This window comes from Perissodus microlepis, chromosome 23 (assembly GCF_051167445.1).
Source record: "Perissodus microlepis isolate ML-2025 ecotype Zambia chromosome 23, ASM5116744v1, whole genome shotgun sequence".
NCBI lineage: Eukaryota > Metazoa > Chordata > Actinopteri > Cichliformes > Cichlidae > Perissodus > Perissodus microlepis.
The window spans coordinates 38031779-38050189 of NC_140482.1; the positions used below are offsets into that span (position 1 = coordinate 38031779).

General features: G+C 37.6%; 1 protein-coding gene across 2 annotated transcripts; it reads left to right on the plus strand.

The window, feature by feature from the left end:
* The first annotated feature begins 356 nt into the window (after positions 1 to 356).
* Positions 357 to 14650, plus strand: bsg (basigin). Of its 2 annotated transcripts, XM_084920452.1 has the most exons (9): positions 357 to 585; positions 7075 to 7425; positions 9053 to 9221; positions 9978 to 10066; positions 10766 to 10905; positions 11191 to 11464; positions 13098 to 13122; positions 13254 to 13330; positions 13513 to 14650. In XM_084920452.1, the coding sequence occupies exons 1-8, from the start codon at positions 522 to 524 to the stop codon at positions 13312 to 13314; spliced, it is 1173 nt and encodes a 390-aa protein (XP_084776578.1). In that variant the 5' UTR covers positions 357 to 521; the 3' UTR covers positions 13315 to 13330; positions 13513 to 14650. The 2 variants fall into 2 exon arrangements, with proteins under 2 accessions (XP_084776578.1, XP_084776577.1); XM_084920451.1 differs by lacking the exon at positions 7075 to 7425 and having other exon boundaries at positions 364 to 585.
* Positions 14651 to 18411: the final 3761 nt, after the last annotated feature.

Sequence of the window (18411 nt, forward strand, 5' to 3'; positions counted from 1 at the left end):
CCTCTGTGTTTTTTTATTTCCTGCTTTTGCTTTAGATTGCCTCATAGGCACCGCAGTTCTATTCATACTTCTTTTCTATTTTCTGCTATTGATTCCTTTCCTTACATTTAATTTATGTAAACATCTCCTTAAAAACACTGACATACTTTGAACGTCTTATCTAGATGAGTTTCCGTTTCAGACTGCGATTCAGAATGGTGGCGTGATTAGCTTTGAGCTAAACTTCAAATGTATTAAGATATTGTGATGCTAAAACAAAAATAGAATTTTATTAAATGTAATATAAAAATGGAACAAGGTTTTACTTTGGGTTGCATGAACTATACAAAAAAGTAGCCACGCCTCTAAAAACGTCACGGTGTACGTGCTGATCAGGGCGTGTGCGTGAGGTGAAAACTAGAGGACAACCGCATCGGCTCAGCTTCGGGCATTCAGTCCGTACAATCAGCGGAGAGAACATTCAGCTAAACGCAGTTAACGTTGAGGTTATTCGACGACCTAGTAAATATTTATTATCAACAATGAAGTTATTGTGGGCTGTCACTGCCCTTCTGTTGAGCTGTTGGCGAGCCGATGCCTCCACAGGTAAGAATTCTGTGTCAGCCATGTTGTTCGAAGATGTAGACTTTGCATTGACTGCGAATATTATCGTTATTAATTTATTTGTTTAGATTTCAGTGTCCCTGCTTTGTAAAAGTAATGTTTGTCGCATTTGGTATTTTATTTTTCATTCTCGGTGTTGAATGCCGTTCTATATAAAAACCTAAAAGCTGTCCTTAAACGGTTAGAAACATGATGTCGAAAACATAGGCGTAGCATTGTTGCTAGCTAGCCGATTTGCTTCTTTGCGATACATAAAAACCCTTCCAACCGCTTCGTGACATATGGTATATATCGCTAGTATTACAAATCTCCTTCGCCTCGTTCTTTCTTGTTCATTTAGAACGCTCCTTGTTTCGAACAATTTCTGGGTGATGTTATTTTAAGATTTTCCAAACGTTAGCTAATAGTAAATGTGAGGTCACGTGGGCCATATGTTAATTTACAACAAATGGTGGATCAATAAGCTTGTTTCAAGTTGCTTCTAATCGTTTACGTTGCTCAAATGTAGATGGAAGTTGCGTAATGTTCTAAACATTTGCTATCAGTTCGTACTGTTCGTTATCTTGTGGGGTTTTTTTAACGAACACAGCACTCGGTTTTCTCAATCTACTGAAGACTAAAATTGCCCTTTCTGTGTGTCCCTTAATGACCGTCCATGGCTTACAACATCAAAACTGCTCAGCTTGAATAGCGATAGCATGTTCACACTAAATGTAGACGGTGAGCCGGTTGACCCAGCCCGTCTCCAGTATTGGAGGCGTCACAAGACTGTATTTATTCGATGTGTAGCATTGTCATTATGAGCTGGTAATTTTAGGTGAGGCTCTTTGGAAGATGGAACAACTCTGGTCTTGAAATTTCTTTAATGAACTATCTTAAATGTTCAATTTTGGCTCACACAAATTTGATCAGCTCTACTTAGTAGAGATGACTAATTTTCCGCTCAGAATTTCATCACAAAGGCAATTCAGAGAAATGAGGAACTCCGTGTACTGAGACCTTGTAAAATGTTAGTAATTTGATTACCAGTAGAGGATAAAACCACTGGAACCTTAAATTTTGTAGAGCTTGTACCGGTGGACAGTGTGTTTGGTTGTTATGTGTACATGCACTTAAGCCAGAGCCAGAAGCCCTCATGCCTTTCATTGTTTTCTGCTTTGGAAAAAACAGTTCTGGAGCAGATCACGAGTAACACTAGACCTCCCCTGAGTTTCACCTCCTTGTTAGTTGTTAGTTTAACTTTGGCATGAAAAGTAGGCTACAGAGTAGACGGGTAGATAAGACTGTTGTTGTTTTTGTGTGAGTGAGAGGGGGGGCAAACAAGCAGTAAAAAAGCAATTTTAACACATTAGTTGTTCAGTATTCAGTTCAAGTAATTTGGTGAATGGTGTTCAAAACACACCCATTTTGTTATTGGCCACCATTTTGAGTCTGCTTAACTTGCTCTCAGTAAAATTATGCTTTAATGATAAAAGCGTCTAAGCATTAGTGCTGAAGGTGGCAGATTTTTTTCTCTCCTCCTATCCATTTGAGTGTTCACGTTCATCCTTTATGGGTCTCCTGTAGCCAAATTATTAAAGAGGACAAAGTGTTCTATTTGATTAGTGCCCTCTAGATCCATAGTCCAAAATCTGGGGGGTGGGTGGGGAGTGAGACCTATTTATGTAGGCATATGCTACAAACAGAGGGCTATTTGTATTGAAATTATTTCCAAACAATTTTTTCTTTAATACATGCTTAAACAAAGACTTTAAATGACCTGTGTATTCATTGTATCCGTTTAGCAGTTTTGTGCCTTTTTATTTTTAAATTATTAATAATAATAATAATAATAATATGTTACTAGAACCACAGACAACCACCTTCTATACATAGTTATTACATCAAACCTCCAAGTAAAGTACAAAGCAAGGCTGGGTCTCCCTATTCTAAGCCAGTTAATAGGTCGAATAGCTATTCAGTTGGGACTAGCAACTCGTTTTGTTAATGACTACTAGCAAAATGTAGACTATGACAACATTTCAGTGTGTTTAGTGGCTTTTTGCATTAGTCCCCATCTATCAATATATTACTGACTTTTCACAAGTACTCGGTAAAGCTGTTTTGATCCTGCAACTAATGATCCATTGACTGTTTGTTTGCTTTCATTCTGATGTATGGAGGGGGATTCTTCACATAAGTATCACCAAACTGGGATAGACTACTGGGAGGACTATGTTATTTTTAGTTGTTGCAATACTTGGGTGAGAGCTTTCTTTAGATTGTAAAGAGTTTTTTTTCTTCTTTTTTTGTAATATGTTCTGAGCTCTCTTTTCTTCAAACAGATGGAATATTAACCTGAGGTGCAGTACTGTGGTGTGTTAAGTGATCACATGCTGGAATAATGTTGTGGCCTCAAGATCTCCATGATGGTCACGTGACTAAAAAACATAAATTGGGATGGACAGTTCAGTGTAAAAGCGTCAATATATTTATGTGGCTATTGAAAATAGCCTAACAGGTTTTAGCTTGTTGTCAAATAATCCTCCACATGTACTGTTTATTTTTTTTGTTGTTTTTTTTTGAGTACACAGAAATGTAGCACATCAGACTGATTCTCATGTTATTAGTGCAGAGGGCTATTTGTAGTGAATTGCATTAACATTCATGTTGTCACTCTGAGGCCGAGGTCTAAACTATATTTAATTTTGAACTTTTAAAAAGCATGTGCTTTTAAGGTGACCTTTGGTAATCATGGAGAAGCCATTCTAAACTAGGAAACCGCAGCTCTTGTTACAGCTTCACAGATGTTCTTCTTCTGTCTGGTCTATATCTATTGTTAAATTGGAAATTTTGTAGTTTTAGTTGAAGAGAATGTAAGCCTAACCACATCCAAGTGGTGTCTGGGTAATGATCACATTTAGAGTCCAGGGACACCCCTTTAGACATAGCACTTCTTGCAGGTGGTTAAACTCTGCCACTCTTGGCAGTGGACACTTGAAATATACCTGTTTGAAAAAAAAATCTGTATTTCATTAATGTACAACAAAAGTTAAACATGTATAAGGTCCAGCAGCTCTTGACACCATTAACTAGGTCAGCGGCTATGCAAACCCATGCAGTTAATTAGTACTTCTAATGTTGAGATGAGCAGTTTCATACAAGTTGGGTGGGCATAAACTGGCACATAACCTCAACCAGGGCAATGCATAACCACATTCTGTACAGGCTGGTGGACACTAACCTGCAAGAACAGCAGGCTCTGAGCGCTGTTAACATTAGCCAGACCCGGCAAACTGATTTAACATGTGGTATGTGCAGTGTTATATGAACATTTCTGTGACAAATGTGTTTATATGACACCGGCAGGGGTCATGTAGTTGATATTTTCAAATTCCTATGTTGGAGTGCTTTAATGGCACTCGAGTATCAATAGTAACACCACATGTCCATCTGCTTATCAATACTTTGGTACTGACCAGCCTGGCAGAAGCACCCATTTGAACTGTTGTTTGAACCTTGTGCAGCAGATGGGTTATATGCCCATAATTTAGTTTTTTCATTCATTCAAAAACATTTTCATCTCAACCTCATCTGCTTTTTTTCATGTTCTTTCATTCATTGTAAATTGTGTTAATTTCATCAAAAGCTTCTGCATGCTTCTTTTGTGGGTTTTTTTGTTTTTTGTTTTTTTCCCACCTACCTTTAGGGATGACCTGGGAAAGCTTTGTTTTTTAAAGACGAAACGTTCCAAGGTATTGTGTAACTGCTAATACTTAACGCTGGCATTTAGTCTATGTAATCCAGTGTACAACTGGATTACAAAGACTACACTTGATATTAACAAACAGAGCAATGAATCCTATAAATTAGATTGATCAAAAACAAATGGAAAATACAAAAGACTCAAATTTTATTTCAACACATTTCAGCAGTCTTCAGAGTCCAGACAATAATTTAAAAAAAAAATTGACAGAAAATTTGTTTGGCTGTGGCTTGGCTTTACATCAGCTTGGTCATCCTTATTTGCCTTAATTAGATCTTGGAGATACAGCTTAAAAAAAATCACATTTCAAAACTTTTCAAAAGTCTTTCCTTTGCAGTGGTGCAGTTTGACCCCCATTTCAAAAGCCTAAACATGGTCACAGTTAATTTCAGCTTCCACCAGAATGATGAAAACACAGCCTTTGGCCTCAAGGATTGAAGGATCATTAACAGTTGTCTGCACCTACCTTTGTCAGCCATTCTTGGCAGTGTGACTGAGAGATCACATACTTAGGAAAAGCATTCTTCCATAGCACAGTGGGGGTCATAATTTTATGCTTTTTGTAGCTTAATTAGATGTTTTTGAAAGCGGTGACACAGTGTCCCTCAAAGCATTATCAGAGATTTTTCTTTTTAATTAAATAATTTTCCTTAAATGTAGCTGAAGGAAGCATTAATGGTTAGCAATCATGCTATAAGTACAATGGCAGGGGTTACACTAATCAGACAAACTGGACTTTGCTCGTGCTCGACACAGAGCCTGTGTGAATACATACAAAGTTACTCAAATTGGTTAATAACCCTCTGGGGCCCAGGGTGTAATTGGCCGTTTTTGACTACTTTTGATTTTACCTTTATATTTCACATTTAAAAACTATTTATCTTGCCTTGGTTAACATTACTTTACTTGATCTAAAAACCACAAAGACATAAAATCCAAGTAGGAAATTTTATTTATTTTTACGTTTAATGCAAAATGTATAACAAATTTTAAAGACTTTTTTTTTGTGTACAACCATTTAAAACTATTTGAGCAGCTGTTTTTTATGTGCATTAAAGTTATATAAAAAGTTAACAGTGCAAATTCCTTGCTGACAGTTTAACCAAAAGGCATTGCCAGTAGAAATTGGCCGACATATCCTCAGCATAACCATGTATAATATCCAAAAACCTTAAAAAAGAGTTTATACACACACAATACTGTAATACTATGCTGAAGCACAGTACGTATCACTCCGCGAGGCTCCTGCCTACGATAGCTGCAACGCTCTGACAATCCATCAAGCGGTGCAGGTTCGTAGCTTAGCAAAGTCGTACTAAAACATTTGACAGATTTTCGAGCGCCGTGTACCATATAAAATCGTTTCGGGGTCAGTAAACACAACCAGAGTTCATACATAAAGCACATGGGATTAAAAGGGGCACTGATTTTCAGAAAAATCAAAGGATTGATTTCAAGTGTGCCGTATTTTCCAAAAAACATGGTAATAACGACGGCCCGCTAGCATTCTCTACCAAAAATAGTGTTTTGTTGTGTATCTGATGGACGAAAGCTAAACCAGTTCCACACCACTGAAGTTGCAGCATTTTTACAAAACAATTCTGGTTCATCAGTTTCATTCAACGATCCGCTTTCGCCCTTCTCATTCTCTGTCGCCGGCACGCTTTTTCCGCCATGTGCGTATGAAAACAAAGGCACTGCGCATGCACGTTTTACCCATATCCTATCGCGATATTTCATTTTCTTATCGTTGCCCAACATTATACCAGTATTACCATGAACGGTATGATATGGCCCAGCCCTATGTGATACCCCCACAAGATAATTTTTGTCCACCACAAGCACAGGAACACATCACAGGCCAAAAACCTGCCAGCTTGACAACAGAAGGTGTTTCATTCATCCTGTTTTCTACCTGGAGACAGATTTGCATTGAAATCTGCCTTTATGGGGCTTTTTGGCAACAACTTTGGCATTCACTAGTGTCCTCTTTGTTTTGAGACAGAAAACAAAACAAACGAATAAACTACACAATAACTATATACTGCAAACACACCAAATGTCACAAATCTTTCGTCTCAAAACTAGCTTTTGATACTGCTCTTTCACTTTATGTAGCCTATCAACACAACTTAACAACTTGTATATAGTGAAGTCTGTTCAACATAAGTTTAAATGGAGACTCAGAGTGGCTGCATCTTGTTGCTTGTTCCTCATCTTAAATCGGTCATGTGTTTTGGACACGCCAGTGCGTCTGGGCACCCCAGAGGGTTAAATCTCTAGATGGACACAAGATTAAGTGTAACAGTTATCTAAAACTTGATTAGCTTAAGGGAGTGTTATACTGTCTCTATTTCCCCTAGAGCCAGCCCAGTCAATACAAGCTAGTCAGAACCTACAGACCTTATATTGGATATCAATGTTTTCATTAATCTACCCAGCATTAATAAGAGGACAAAATGATTACAAACATTTCTACAGAAATTGGGTGAACATGATGCTCTGATCTGTTTTATTTTTTTCTCTTCTGTGTGTGTGTGTGTGTGCTTACTTTCATGTTTTTATTTCCTTTGTGTATTAACTGTTTTTCTTTCTCTTTCCTGCTTTGTTGCTTTTTCACCATTGCACTCTACCATCAATTCATTAAATCATTTGGTTTGCTTTAACCCCATCACATTCAAAAATGTTCAATTTGTTTGCTGGGCTTACTTTAAAACTGTGCTCAGCGGGTTTTATCAAGTCCCCTTTGTCTCAGATGAAGCTAACCAATGACAGTGGAGAGCTGCATTGCGAGGTTGTAGGGAACCCTATTCCTGAGGTGCAGTGGTGGTTTGTAGAGGGCGAGGAGCCAAATGAGACTTTTACTCAGCTGTTTGATGGGGCACGGAACGACCGTGTGAAAATAAATGCCACATATATAGCACATGCCACTAGCACCATTCACCTCACTAGCCTGACCCTTGAAGACTCTGGCACATATGAGTGCCGTGCTTCCAACGACCCTGACCGCAATGAACTGAAGAAGACGCCAAAAATCAAGTGGATCCGCTCGCAGGCAAACGTTATTGTGATTGAAAGTGAGTGGCAGAGTGAACCTGAGGAGACCCCCAGTCAAAGTAGATGACTGTTATCTCCTCATTAGTTAAGTCCCGGACATTAATCTCCTGTTACATACCTCTGCCGTGTTTCCCGGACCAGAACTTTCCATCCTGCTTCACCCAGTAAACACACTCCTCCTCCTTTCCTGAGAAGGTCCAAGGTTGTTCCCTAGTAGAACATGAACCTCGTCTTATGACATCCATAGCTCCCTAACCCTGTATTATCTGACACAGTACATATGTTCAATCTGATGCCTTTTTTCCCCTCTCAATTTAAGGCTTGGGTAGTATTATGGTAGGTTTTCTTGTATATAATACTGGTCATAAGGTTGGAAATATGCAAATGGCTCCTTCAGGAATATTACTGTACATGAGCAAAGTAATATTTGATCGGTTTAACTATTTATAGTCATAAAACCAAAAAAGGGGCGTCAGATTAGCTTTGCTTCTTGTTAGAAATTTAATTTGCTAGCATTTTCCTTAATTGGTACTAACACTGGCAATGCCCCTATTGTTCATGCTTGTAGACCATCCCTGTGGCTTATAGCCTACTGAACAGTAGGTACAGAAGATGGCAACTAACTGTAAAAATGGATTCTCAGCCATGGGGCATCTTTCTGCCTTGTGGCCCAGTATTAATTATTTATTTTCTTTTTTGTGAACTTGGAGTAATGTTGCTTTATCCAATTGGAGCTTCATTTTAAACATCTTTAGTTCACCATTATCACAATTGGCTGTTAAACTTACAGTTTTTATTGCTGTTGCTTCTTCTGCATGAATTAAATAATTTTTCCCCATGACCTTTCTGTAGCTCATTACCTTTCCAGTATAATTCCCATTCTCCCTCCCAGGAGGGGAGCTCTCCACCTTTTTCAGAAAGTTCTGTGCACCTGTATAGAACTTGTGCTTGTGTCACATTGTTTTCATGGTTTATTTGTCATCATGTTTTGTTTTATTTCTCCCGTCTTATTAATCTTTAAACTTGTAAAGTAGTTTGAACATGTTAAAGCTTAGTTGGAAATCATTGGATTTTTCTTTGACCAATCAACACTCAACAATTGTCTTAGCAAAACTGACACATAAATGTGTACCTGACAACATTAAGGCTAGTAGGCAAGTCGGATAGTTTGCCTCTACATTTAATTTTAAGGTTGTTGTTTTTTTTTTTTTTTTTTTTTTTTGTTTTTTTTTTATTTGTTTTTTTTTTCCCCACTCCTTGCTCATTGGTGAGTGTGCGCATAGGATTGTCATATACATGGAATTTCTACTACATTTTTATGTTGTAGCCTCTAAATTGAGATGTGGAGTTATTTGACTCGTTAGAATAATCCAACAGAACCACAGGGAATTTTTCACAGGATGTGTATAATTTTTTTCTTTTGAAGATGTTTTCTATCATTTTTCCCTCCCTGTGATGTCATTGTGTCAAATAGATTTTTTTTCTTTTAAAGACAGCTGTTGAGTGTCAAGATCAAAATGTAAATTGTAACTATCTTATAAGCAATCAGTGGCAATGATGCATTTGAAGCCAATGCTGTTTGTTACTTGGTATATTTATAAATAATGTGTTAAGTTAATTTTATTTTTTTTTTATACTCAATTTAAGCACCAAACATCCACACTGAACCTTCTGAAGTCACCAACCAAACCTCTGCTGTGCTCAGCTGCAACCTCACAGATGCCGCCATGTTCAGTAAGGGCTCCCACTGGACTTTTAATGGCAAAATCATTGAAAGCTCCAAAAAGGATGGCAACATACATCACACTACCCACAAGTAAGCAAAAAAAAAAAGCATCCATGTACCATGTAGGCAGGTCTGTCCTGCTGGTCTTGCAGAATATTATGCTGTTTACCATAAGCTGGTAAAGCGAGAGACCTTAGCCAATCATTTTAGTCACTCAGTGTTTCTAATTAGTTAAATATGTCTGGCCCACAAAAGGCTTCTGTTGGAAAAGTATAATTGGCTTGTAAATATTTACCATTGCTGTGCCTTAAAAAAGTGCTATGTTTGGTATACATGCCTTTTGCTAGCCTTCATTTTCTCTCGTCTTTGTCTACGATCTCCCCCTCTCACTACTTTCTCTTTGGCTTTAGCAGCAGAGCTAGGGGCACCATACAGGCATTTCACTGCTCTTGATTAGCAGAGAGATGGACTGCATAGACGTGCAGCTTTACTGGTAGTCTTGGCAGCCGTGAAAGCTGTGTGCTCACTTTGCTTGACCTTAATTCCCCATTGGAGATAGAATGCAGGATTGTACAGGATAGTAGCACCAAACAAAAGGTCGATTGTAATAAAGGGGGAAAATATGAAATATTTGCTGGGTGGATAAGCAGCTTTAGTTTTACCACGCTCTTGAGCATAAATGGAGATCTATTGTGAATTTTCTACTTGGCAGAGTGGAAAACTAATCGCCATCATTAAAGGGGTTTCAGCAGTGGTCCTAAGTCACTTGTTGGCTACTAATGTCTTAAAGAAAAAACAAAGCTTGTTAAACTATTCTCATATAAATGATTCTTTTTCTTCCCATAGATTGGAGAAGATCACTCATACCAATAGTGGAAAGTATGAATGCGTGTTCTTGACTGATCCAGAAGTGAAGCAGACCATTGAAGTCAGAAGTAAGTAGAGAGTTGCATATCAAAGATGTTTTCAGAGATAAGTTAACATTTTTTGTTCAATTTTAAATAGTTTTTATATAATACCCTGCAGATTAAAAATATAGACTTGTACTACATTGCAATATCTCGAACTATTGGTTTAGGTTACAGGAATCATGTGGTACGTTATGTTGTGCTCTGGTGAATGGTCAAAGGGTCTTTATCATGAATCTATGCTGTCATACTGAATGCTTGAAAATGTGAAATTGACATTAACTGTGTAGTGGTGGGGTTTTTTTGTTTTGTTTTGTTTTTTTTCTCCTCCCTGACTTCTAGAGGAGCTTTGCAGGTTGGGAGTGAATACACGTTTCCTGTTATTTCTGACTATTTCGATGATGTTTGTTGATGATTGTGCTTTGCTAATATTCACCATAATTAACACAATTATTTCAATTATTTTTATAAAAAAAATCTATATTGTTGGAGCTACAAACTGGTTGGATGTTACTTGCATGTGAGGGGAAAAATCAGTATCCACATAACAGAATTATTTGAAGAACTTAAATATGTCTGAGAGCATTTTAAATGATGTATTGCTTTCTGTTTTTAGGTGTCCTATAATAATTATGTGAAATGGCTTCTTTCCCAGTGATGGGGTTATTTAATCTACTGTTTACTGTCATATTGTAGTTTGAATCAATGTACCTATTTTTGCTGTAGCACTTCCCCATGTTGCTGCCTACAAGCACTCTGAGCACGGCAATGAAAATGACAAAGTTATGCTGGTCTGTGTGAGTCATGGATATCCACTACCTACTGATTGGCTCTGGTTCAAGCAGAACGACGAGGAAACCCAAGTTGTGAGTTTCTGTCACACTCAGAATGATATTAATGTTCACTAACACTTTAGTTAATATTGTCTCAAGTTGAAATTTCTACAAGCTCTCACAGTGCATACCTGAGCATTACGATTATATTAAAAAAAAAAAAAAAAAAAAACCTCATTATCATCAGCAGTCTTAATGTTTCACTGTAGATATGGTCATATTCCAGTTCACTAAACTGTGCATAATTCTGGCTTAGTTTGCCAGTGAATGACAAACATGTTTTGGGTTTTAACCACTTTGTTATTCACTAACCCTCAGAGTATCACCAATGGAACTGACAAATATGAGATCAAGAATACCCCCAACAAGACCAGTCTGACCATTAACAACCTGAACATCGACAGTGACCTCGGGCACTACATTTGCTCTGGAAGTAACGAACTCGGCGTAGCTACTGACAAAATCAACCTGCGTGTCCGCAGTCGCTTGGCTGCTCTCTGGCCCTTTCTTGGCATCGTGGCAGAGGTCATCATCCTTGTCACGATAATCTTTATCTATGAGAAGAGGAGAAAGCCTGATGAGGTCAATGACGGTATGTATGCTATGTCCCCTACACCACTCATTACATCCTTATTTAGTTCATATTAAAATTGCAATTAGCACAATGATGCAACACTGCCTTCATCTTTGATTTTTAGCAATGAAGAAAATGCTGGGATTTCAACAGTTCCTTTGCAAATATCAGCATAAGCTGAAGTCATTATGTAGTGACTCCTCACAAGTACCTTTGCCAGTTGGCTGCAATAGTTGGTGACTTCCAAAACCTTTTGGGCCATTTTGATATTATTAGGAATTCTTAGTAGAAAAAACTACATACAATTTTATTATTCCATAGTTTTTGTGTAATACCAGCTACCGGCTGTTTGTCAACCTGCAGCTCCTCTTTTTGCAGGAAAGACTTGTTCTTTTTCATAAGTCATTTAACTACAATTAAAACCAGAACACTTCAAACTGTAGACCTAGTGTACTAAGCAATGAGATCAGAAAATTGAATGCCCTTTGAGACTATGAAAGCAACGTGCTGGTTTTTATGGAGAGATGTAGGATGTAGTTGGATTTTTTTGTTTTGTTTTGTTGTTGTTTTTGTTTTTTAACTATTATTTTTCATTTTGAAAATAAAGATCAGGAAATAGCTGCCACCACTGTGTAAAAAATCTGTGTTAGAAGTTTTATTTTATTTTTTTATTATTTACATTTTTACTTCTCTGTTCGCTGCTGATTTTGCATTTTGGTAAGTGAACAAAACTGCATGTCAGACTGAAGTGGTTGAACTGAGATGACCGCGTGGAAAAGGCAGTGGGAGTCTGAATGAACTGCTTTCATAGTAACCACTTCTAAGAGGAATGCGCTCAAAGACTTGTTCACTCTTTCACTGGCCCTTAATCTTACAGCGCAAACTTCAAATATTTCTTTCACTTTGTTTTGGTTTTTAAACACGTGTGTTTGAGCCAATGAAAGAGTCAAATGAGACACTTAAACTACTCTAATGGTTTGACATGAATTTGGGTAGGTTGAAAAGAGGTCTCAACTATTTGTCTGCATGCTTTGTGCATCTTGTACTATATGCATGATACATAATAGGCAACCTTCTCAAGATCAGTATGTCATATACCATTTGTGTCATTCATCATTTGGCTGCAGAGGTAGCCTACTTTTTGCCATACTGTGAATACATGCTGTTCGGGTGTGAATATGGCCAGAGGACATACAAGGATGTGTGTTTGCTCTGCCACTTTAAAGGTGTTTACTGTTGTTACCACAGCAGTGCACTGTAGTGTTCCTTTGGTCTTCCTTTGCTTGAATTGCATGAGCCTCTGTGATACAAAGGGGGGAATCAAGCCAGTGCAAAAAAAATGTTCACGTTAAACATTATTACACGACTTGCCAAAAGCCACATTATATGATATGAGTAAGAACAAATGATTGTAATTGTTAAATGGGTTTTATGTAAATGTCAGAAATGCAACAGGTGGGCATGCTTCTATTTGTGTTTAGTTGGATTTAATCATAACACCATTGCAGTCATGTTACCGATTAAAACGTTTGCTACTATCATTGTGGGCTGGGGATGGCGTGGGTTTCTCACACCAATCAGAGATAAAACATTTTAACTTTGTTTTTGTTTTGTTTTTTCCATTTGTCATTGATCCTTTTTTGCTGTCCAGATGATGACTCAGGATCTGCTCCTCTGTAAGTGAAATCTTTGATAATTACCTTGTGAAACACTTTGGTCAACTTTGTTGCTTTTAAATGTGCTATAGCAATAAAATTGACACAAGGTTTTGCTGCTGTTGGAGCTCATTTTGCTAAATGTGTTTCAGGAAGAGCAATTCTAATGCAAACCACAAAGACAAGAATGTGAGGCAAAGGAACTCTAACTAACTAAAAGCTGAAAGAGGTGAGTTAATATAATTGTTAAAATTAATAATGCATTTTGTGGGCTAGTCTGTCTGCAAATTTATTTGTAAGGAATGAGATAGATATATGTGTGTGTGTGTGTGTGTGTGTGTGTGTGTGTGCGTGCGTGTGTGTGTGCGTATGAGTTTTTAAATAAAACTTTCTCTCCTCCCTCTTACATAGATGGATGTCCAGACGACACTCCAGGATTCAGCTGCTGTGTGGCACAATATACTGTGCACCTTGCAATTTTAAGTACCTTTTTGTGCTTGGGTGTTTTAATGTTTAAAAGAATATGATTTCCTCTTGGTTTGGTTTCTTCTATATCCCTCTCCATATTGTGCAGCCAGAGAACATAGTGTGAAATAATTTCTGCTTGAGACTATGGGGCAAATATTGCATGAGTTTTTAAATGCTGTTCTAGCCACGTGTGTATGTGTGTTGTTGCAAAATCATTAGTGTTCACATGAGGAATGCGTAGTTTGTGGTTATATTCTGTTAATGCTGATGCTTCCTGCACTGACCTCAGTTATCAGTCATTGGTTTTATATTCTCCGATCTGAAATGGTGACCTATAAATCGAACCAAGATGCAGTTAGAGGATCTGAGCAGTTGTTTTGATCCTAATGAATCACTGCCACTCTGAATATAAAATAATGAAGGGCATTTGAATTCACATGTTCTGTCCCTTCACCACCACAAACCTCCCTTAGCAGAGTTTTACACTTTGCCTTAACAACCACCATTTCTTGTCTTTTTTGCATTTTGTTACCTACCACTAAATTTTAATGTGTTGCTTAAAATGCAGAAATAATGGCTAAGATTCAATGTGTGCTACCTTTATTACCACAAGAAACTAGTGTTTTGAATAGGATTTTTTTTTTAAGCTTTTCCCTATTTAAATATTTTAGATTGCGTTTCTCATCGATGCTTTTGTTGCCGACTTCACATACACGGTTGAAGTTTAAGGACCAAGTGCAAGAGATATGTTGCTTTTGTCAAATGCAACTTTTAATGCTACACACTTATACAGGCAAATTGCTGACAAATATTGGTTTTAGTTTTATTTGCTCAGTGTGATCAGAACTGGTTGTGTGCGACTGTTGGATCCTTGTCTCTTCCCCTTCATTGTATAGATGACTCAGAAGCCATATATTCCATTTAACCAAGAGTAGTGTTGTGATTGGATATTACCATTTCAGAATTGCACAGTTTGAGAGACCTAGTCAGCCAGAATTGTGTCAATTGTTGTACTTTCCTTCTACATGGAACAACATCTCTTTACAACTTGCACAATATAAATTAAAGGTATTAAAATTTGTCTGGTCTTGTTACTCAACTACAGCTACTCAAGTGGTTTAGAAATGGTAAGCTACGATAGAAAGCAATCCTAAAGTGAAAATGTTTGGTCTTGTGATTTAATGGAAACGTATTTAAGTATTTTATTCTTTGGGGTTTGTAAATGAAATTAACAGCACTATAGCTTAATTGGTTACACTCAAATACACTGAGATTCTTTTGGATGGTAAGGTTCAAATTTTGATATTTAAATGTCAACTTTTATAATCAATATTGGAAGCAACTTCCCATTATAACAAAATATAATCAGTTTCTTTCTAAACCAGCTCACTCACTGAAACAAAGTACCTGTTCTTAAGGCATTTACTCTTTACAGAATTCCAAGCTCTCCCCACCAGGGGGCAGCATTTTACTGTTGGTTGTCCAGGTTACTTGATTTTTATTTTTTTTTTCAGCATGATTTGAGTTTTCCTACGTTATAAAAAATTTTTTTTTTAAAAATGAAGGTATTTTCTTAAGAACTTAGGTTGAAGGAAAATTGACTGACCCCTAGTTCAGCTTTATTTGTTCCCTTCAACACAGACTTTAAAGTCAGCTTGTTGTTCAGGTTATAAACTATTGCTTTGCAGAAATGTACAAAATAAGTTTGAATGTGCTTAAATTACCAACAAATTGAAACTTACAAAAAGGGGAATTCAGATATGGCAGAAATTCCTGTTCCCAGCTTCTTTTCTTTTCTATTTTTTTTTTTTTTTTTTTTTAAGGGTAGTCAAACACACTACACATTAGTTGAGTATCTGAGGCTGAGACCACGGGACTGTAAAACATGATTGTTGGACTTCATTTCTGTTCTGAACAGTCATTTCAAGATTAATTAGTAAATAACAATCAGCTAATGTTGTTCATGAGACTAAACTCATGTCACTTTGGTAATGTAAATATAATATGGCCAATATTATATTTTATTGTCAGGTTATGAGAGATATATATATATATATACACACACACACACACACACAGGGAGTGCAGAATTATTAGGCAAGTTGTATTTTTGAGGAATAATTTTATTATTGAACAACAACCATGTTCTCAATGAACCCAAAAAACTCATTAATATCAAAGCTGAATGTTTTTGGAAGTAGTTTTTAGTTTGTTTTTAGTTTTAGCTATTTTAGGGGGATATCTGTGTGTGCAGGTGACTATTACTGTGCATAATTATTAGGCAACTTAACAAAAAACTATATACCCATTTCAATTATTTATTTTTACCAGTGACACCAATATAACATCTCCACATTCACAAATATACATTTATGACATTCAAAAACAAATCAGCGACCAATATAGCCACCTTTCTTTGCAAGGACACTCAAAAGCCTGCTATCCATGGATTCTGTCAGTGTTTTGATCTGTTCACCATCAACATTGCGTGCAGCAGCAACCACAGCCTCCCAGACACTGTTCAGAGAGGTGTACTGTTTTCCCTCCTTGTAAATCTCACATTTGATGATGGACCACAGGTTCTCAATGGGGTTCAGATCAGGTGAACAAGGAGGCCATGTCATTAGTTTTTCTTCTTTTATACCCTTTCTTGCCAGCCACGCTGTGGAGTACTTGGACGCGTGTGATGGAGCATTGTCCTGCATGGAAATCGTGTTTTTCTTGAAGGATGCAGACTTCTTCCTGTACCACTGCTTGAAGAAGGTGTCTTCCAGAAACTGGCAGTAGGACTGGGAGTTGAGCTTGACTCCATCCTCAACCCGAAAAGGCCCCACAAGCTCATCTTTGATGATACCAGCACAAACCAGTACTCCACCTCCACCTTGCTGGCGTCTGAGTCGGACTGGAGCTCTCTGCCCTTTACCAATCCAGCCACGGGCCCATCCATCTGGCCCATCAAGACTCACTCTCATGTCATCAGTCCATAAAACCTTAGAAAAACCAGTCTTGAGATATTTCTTGGCCCAGTCTTGACGTTTCAGCTTGTGTGTCTTGTTCAGTGGTGGTAGTCTTTCAGCCTTTCTTACCTTGGCCATGTCTCTGAGTATTGCACACCTTGTGCTTTTGGGCACTCCAGTGATGTTGCAGCTCTGAAATATGGCCAAACTGGTGGCAAGTGGCATCTTGGCAGCTGCACGCTTGACTTTTCTCAGTTCATGGGCAGTTATTTTGCGCCTTGGTTTTTCCACACACTTCTTGCGACCCTGTTGACTATTTTGAATGAAACGCTTGATTGTTCGATGATCACGCTTCAGAAGCTTTGCAATTTTGAGACTGCTGCATCCCTCTGCAAGATATCTCACTATTTTTGACTTTTCTGTGCCTGTCAAGTCCTTCTTTTGACCCATTTTGCCAAAGGAAAGGAAGTTGCCTAATAATTATGCACACCTGATATACGGTGTTGATGTCATTAGACCACACCCCTTCTCATTACAGAGATGCACATCACCTAATATGCTTAATTGGTAGTAGGCTTTCGAGCCTATACAGCTTGGAGTAAGACAACATGCATGAAGAGGATGATGTGGACAAAATACTCATTTGCCTAATAATTCTGCACTCCCTGTAGATATATCTAGATATGTGTGTATATATCTATATAGAGATAGATATTACAGCAGTGAGCTTGAACTCTGGGTCAAAGATTCAAGTTGCAGTTATTTATATTGCCTATCACCTTAAATCTTCACTCAAAGACAAATATCTTTAACAGTGTATATATAGATGCATTATACACAAATATTGTTCATTTAATATGTTGGCATTACATTACATTTGGCTTAATTCTTACATATATGTGTAAAAAGAAAATGTATGAGCTGTGAAAACTGTTTCTGATAGAATGAAGAGTAGACTGATATATTAAATATTCCTTTATTGGGTGAGAAAATCCTACCATGTCATAACTGCTTTACGTCATACAGAATAGATATCAGAGCCTTAAACAGGCTGACTTCTGCTAAATGGGTCAAACTGGGCAGAAAGTATACAAACACATAACATCCTTATAGAATATGATGTAACACTATAGATCAACTTACCTCAGAATATATAAAGCATATAAACAATTACAGCAATATGATGCAACAAACACAGCAGTACTACTAATCCAAAATACTCAAAGCTTCATAGAACTGAAACAAACATTTATTTTTAGGTCCATTCTGCTGCTGATACATACTTTAGGTTTCTGAACATTAAACTTGTTGCTGCCTTTCATAGTGTGTAACTTGAAGGCCCTGAGTACTTTCTCCCACACTGAAAACACTGGGAGGATAAAATTATTTGAACATTACCTAATAAGACTGATTCAGGACAGACAATGAGTTATTTTAAACTTTTCTAGCAGTCCTTCACAAACAGGGAACAGTCTGTCTATTCTCTCCATCTGTCAGCTGCTGCTAGCTCTTCCTCCTCCTCTTCCTCACACACTGCTGAGTTTGTCCTGGTGGATCATCAGGGGTGCAAAGCCTCACAGATGATGTGCAGCAGTGGGTCCCTCAGTCTGTCCTCACTCTGGACACTTGCACTTGGAAATCAAATGTGTGATAAGCTGCAGGATTCAAACATGAGTTTAACTTATAAATACATGTTCATACTTTTAATAGACAATCAGAGAGAAAGACAAAGAGAGAGAGTGCAGGACAGACAGACAGGTGACAGTCTCAGGTGTACACACTGCTACAAAACAGCACCAGAGAAGGAGGATTTAGTGTTTGTGTTATTACGAGTGCTAAACAAAAAGAGTTCCCAGATGGTACAGTGGACACGTGCGACTCCTGT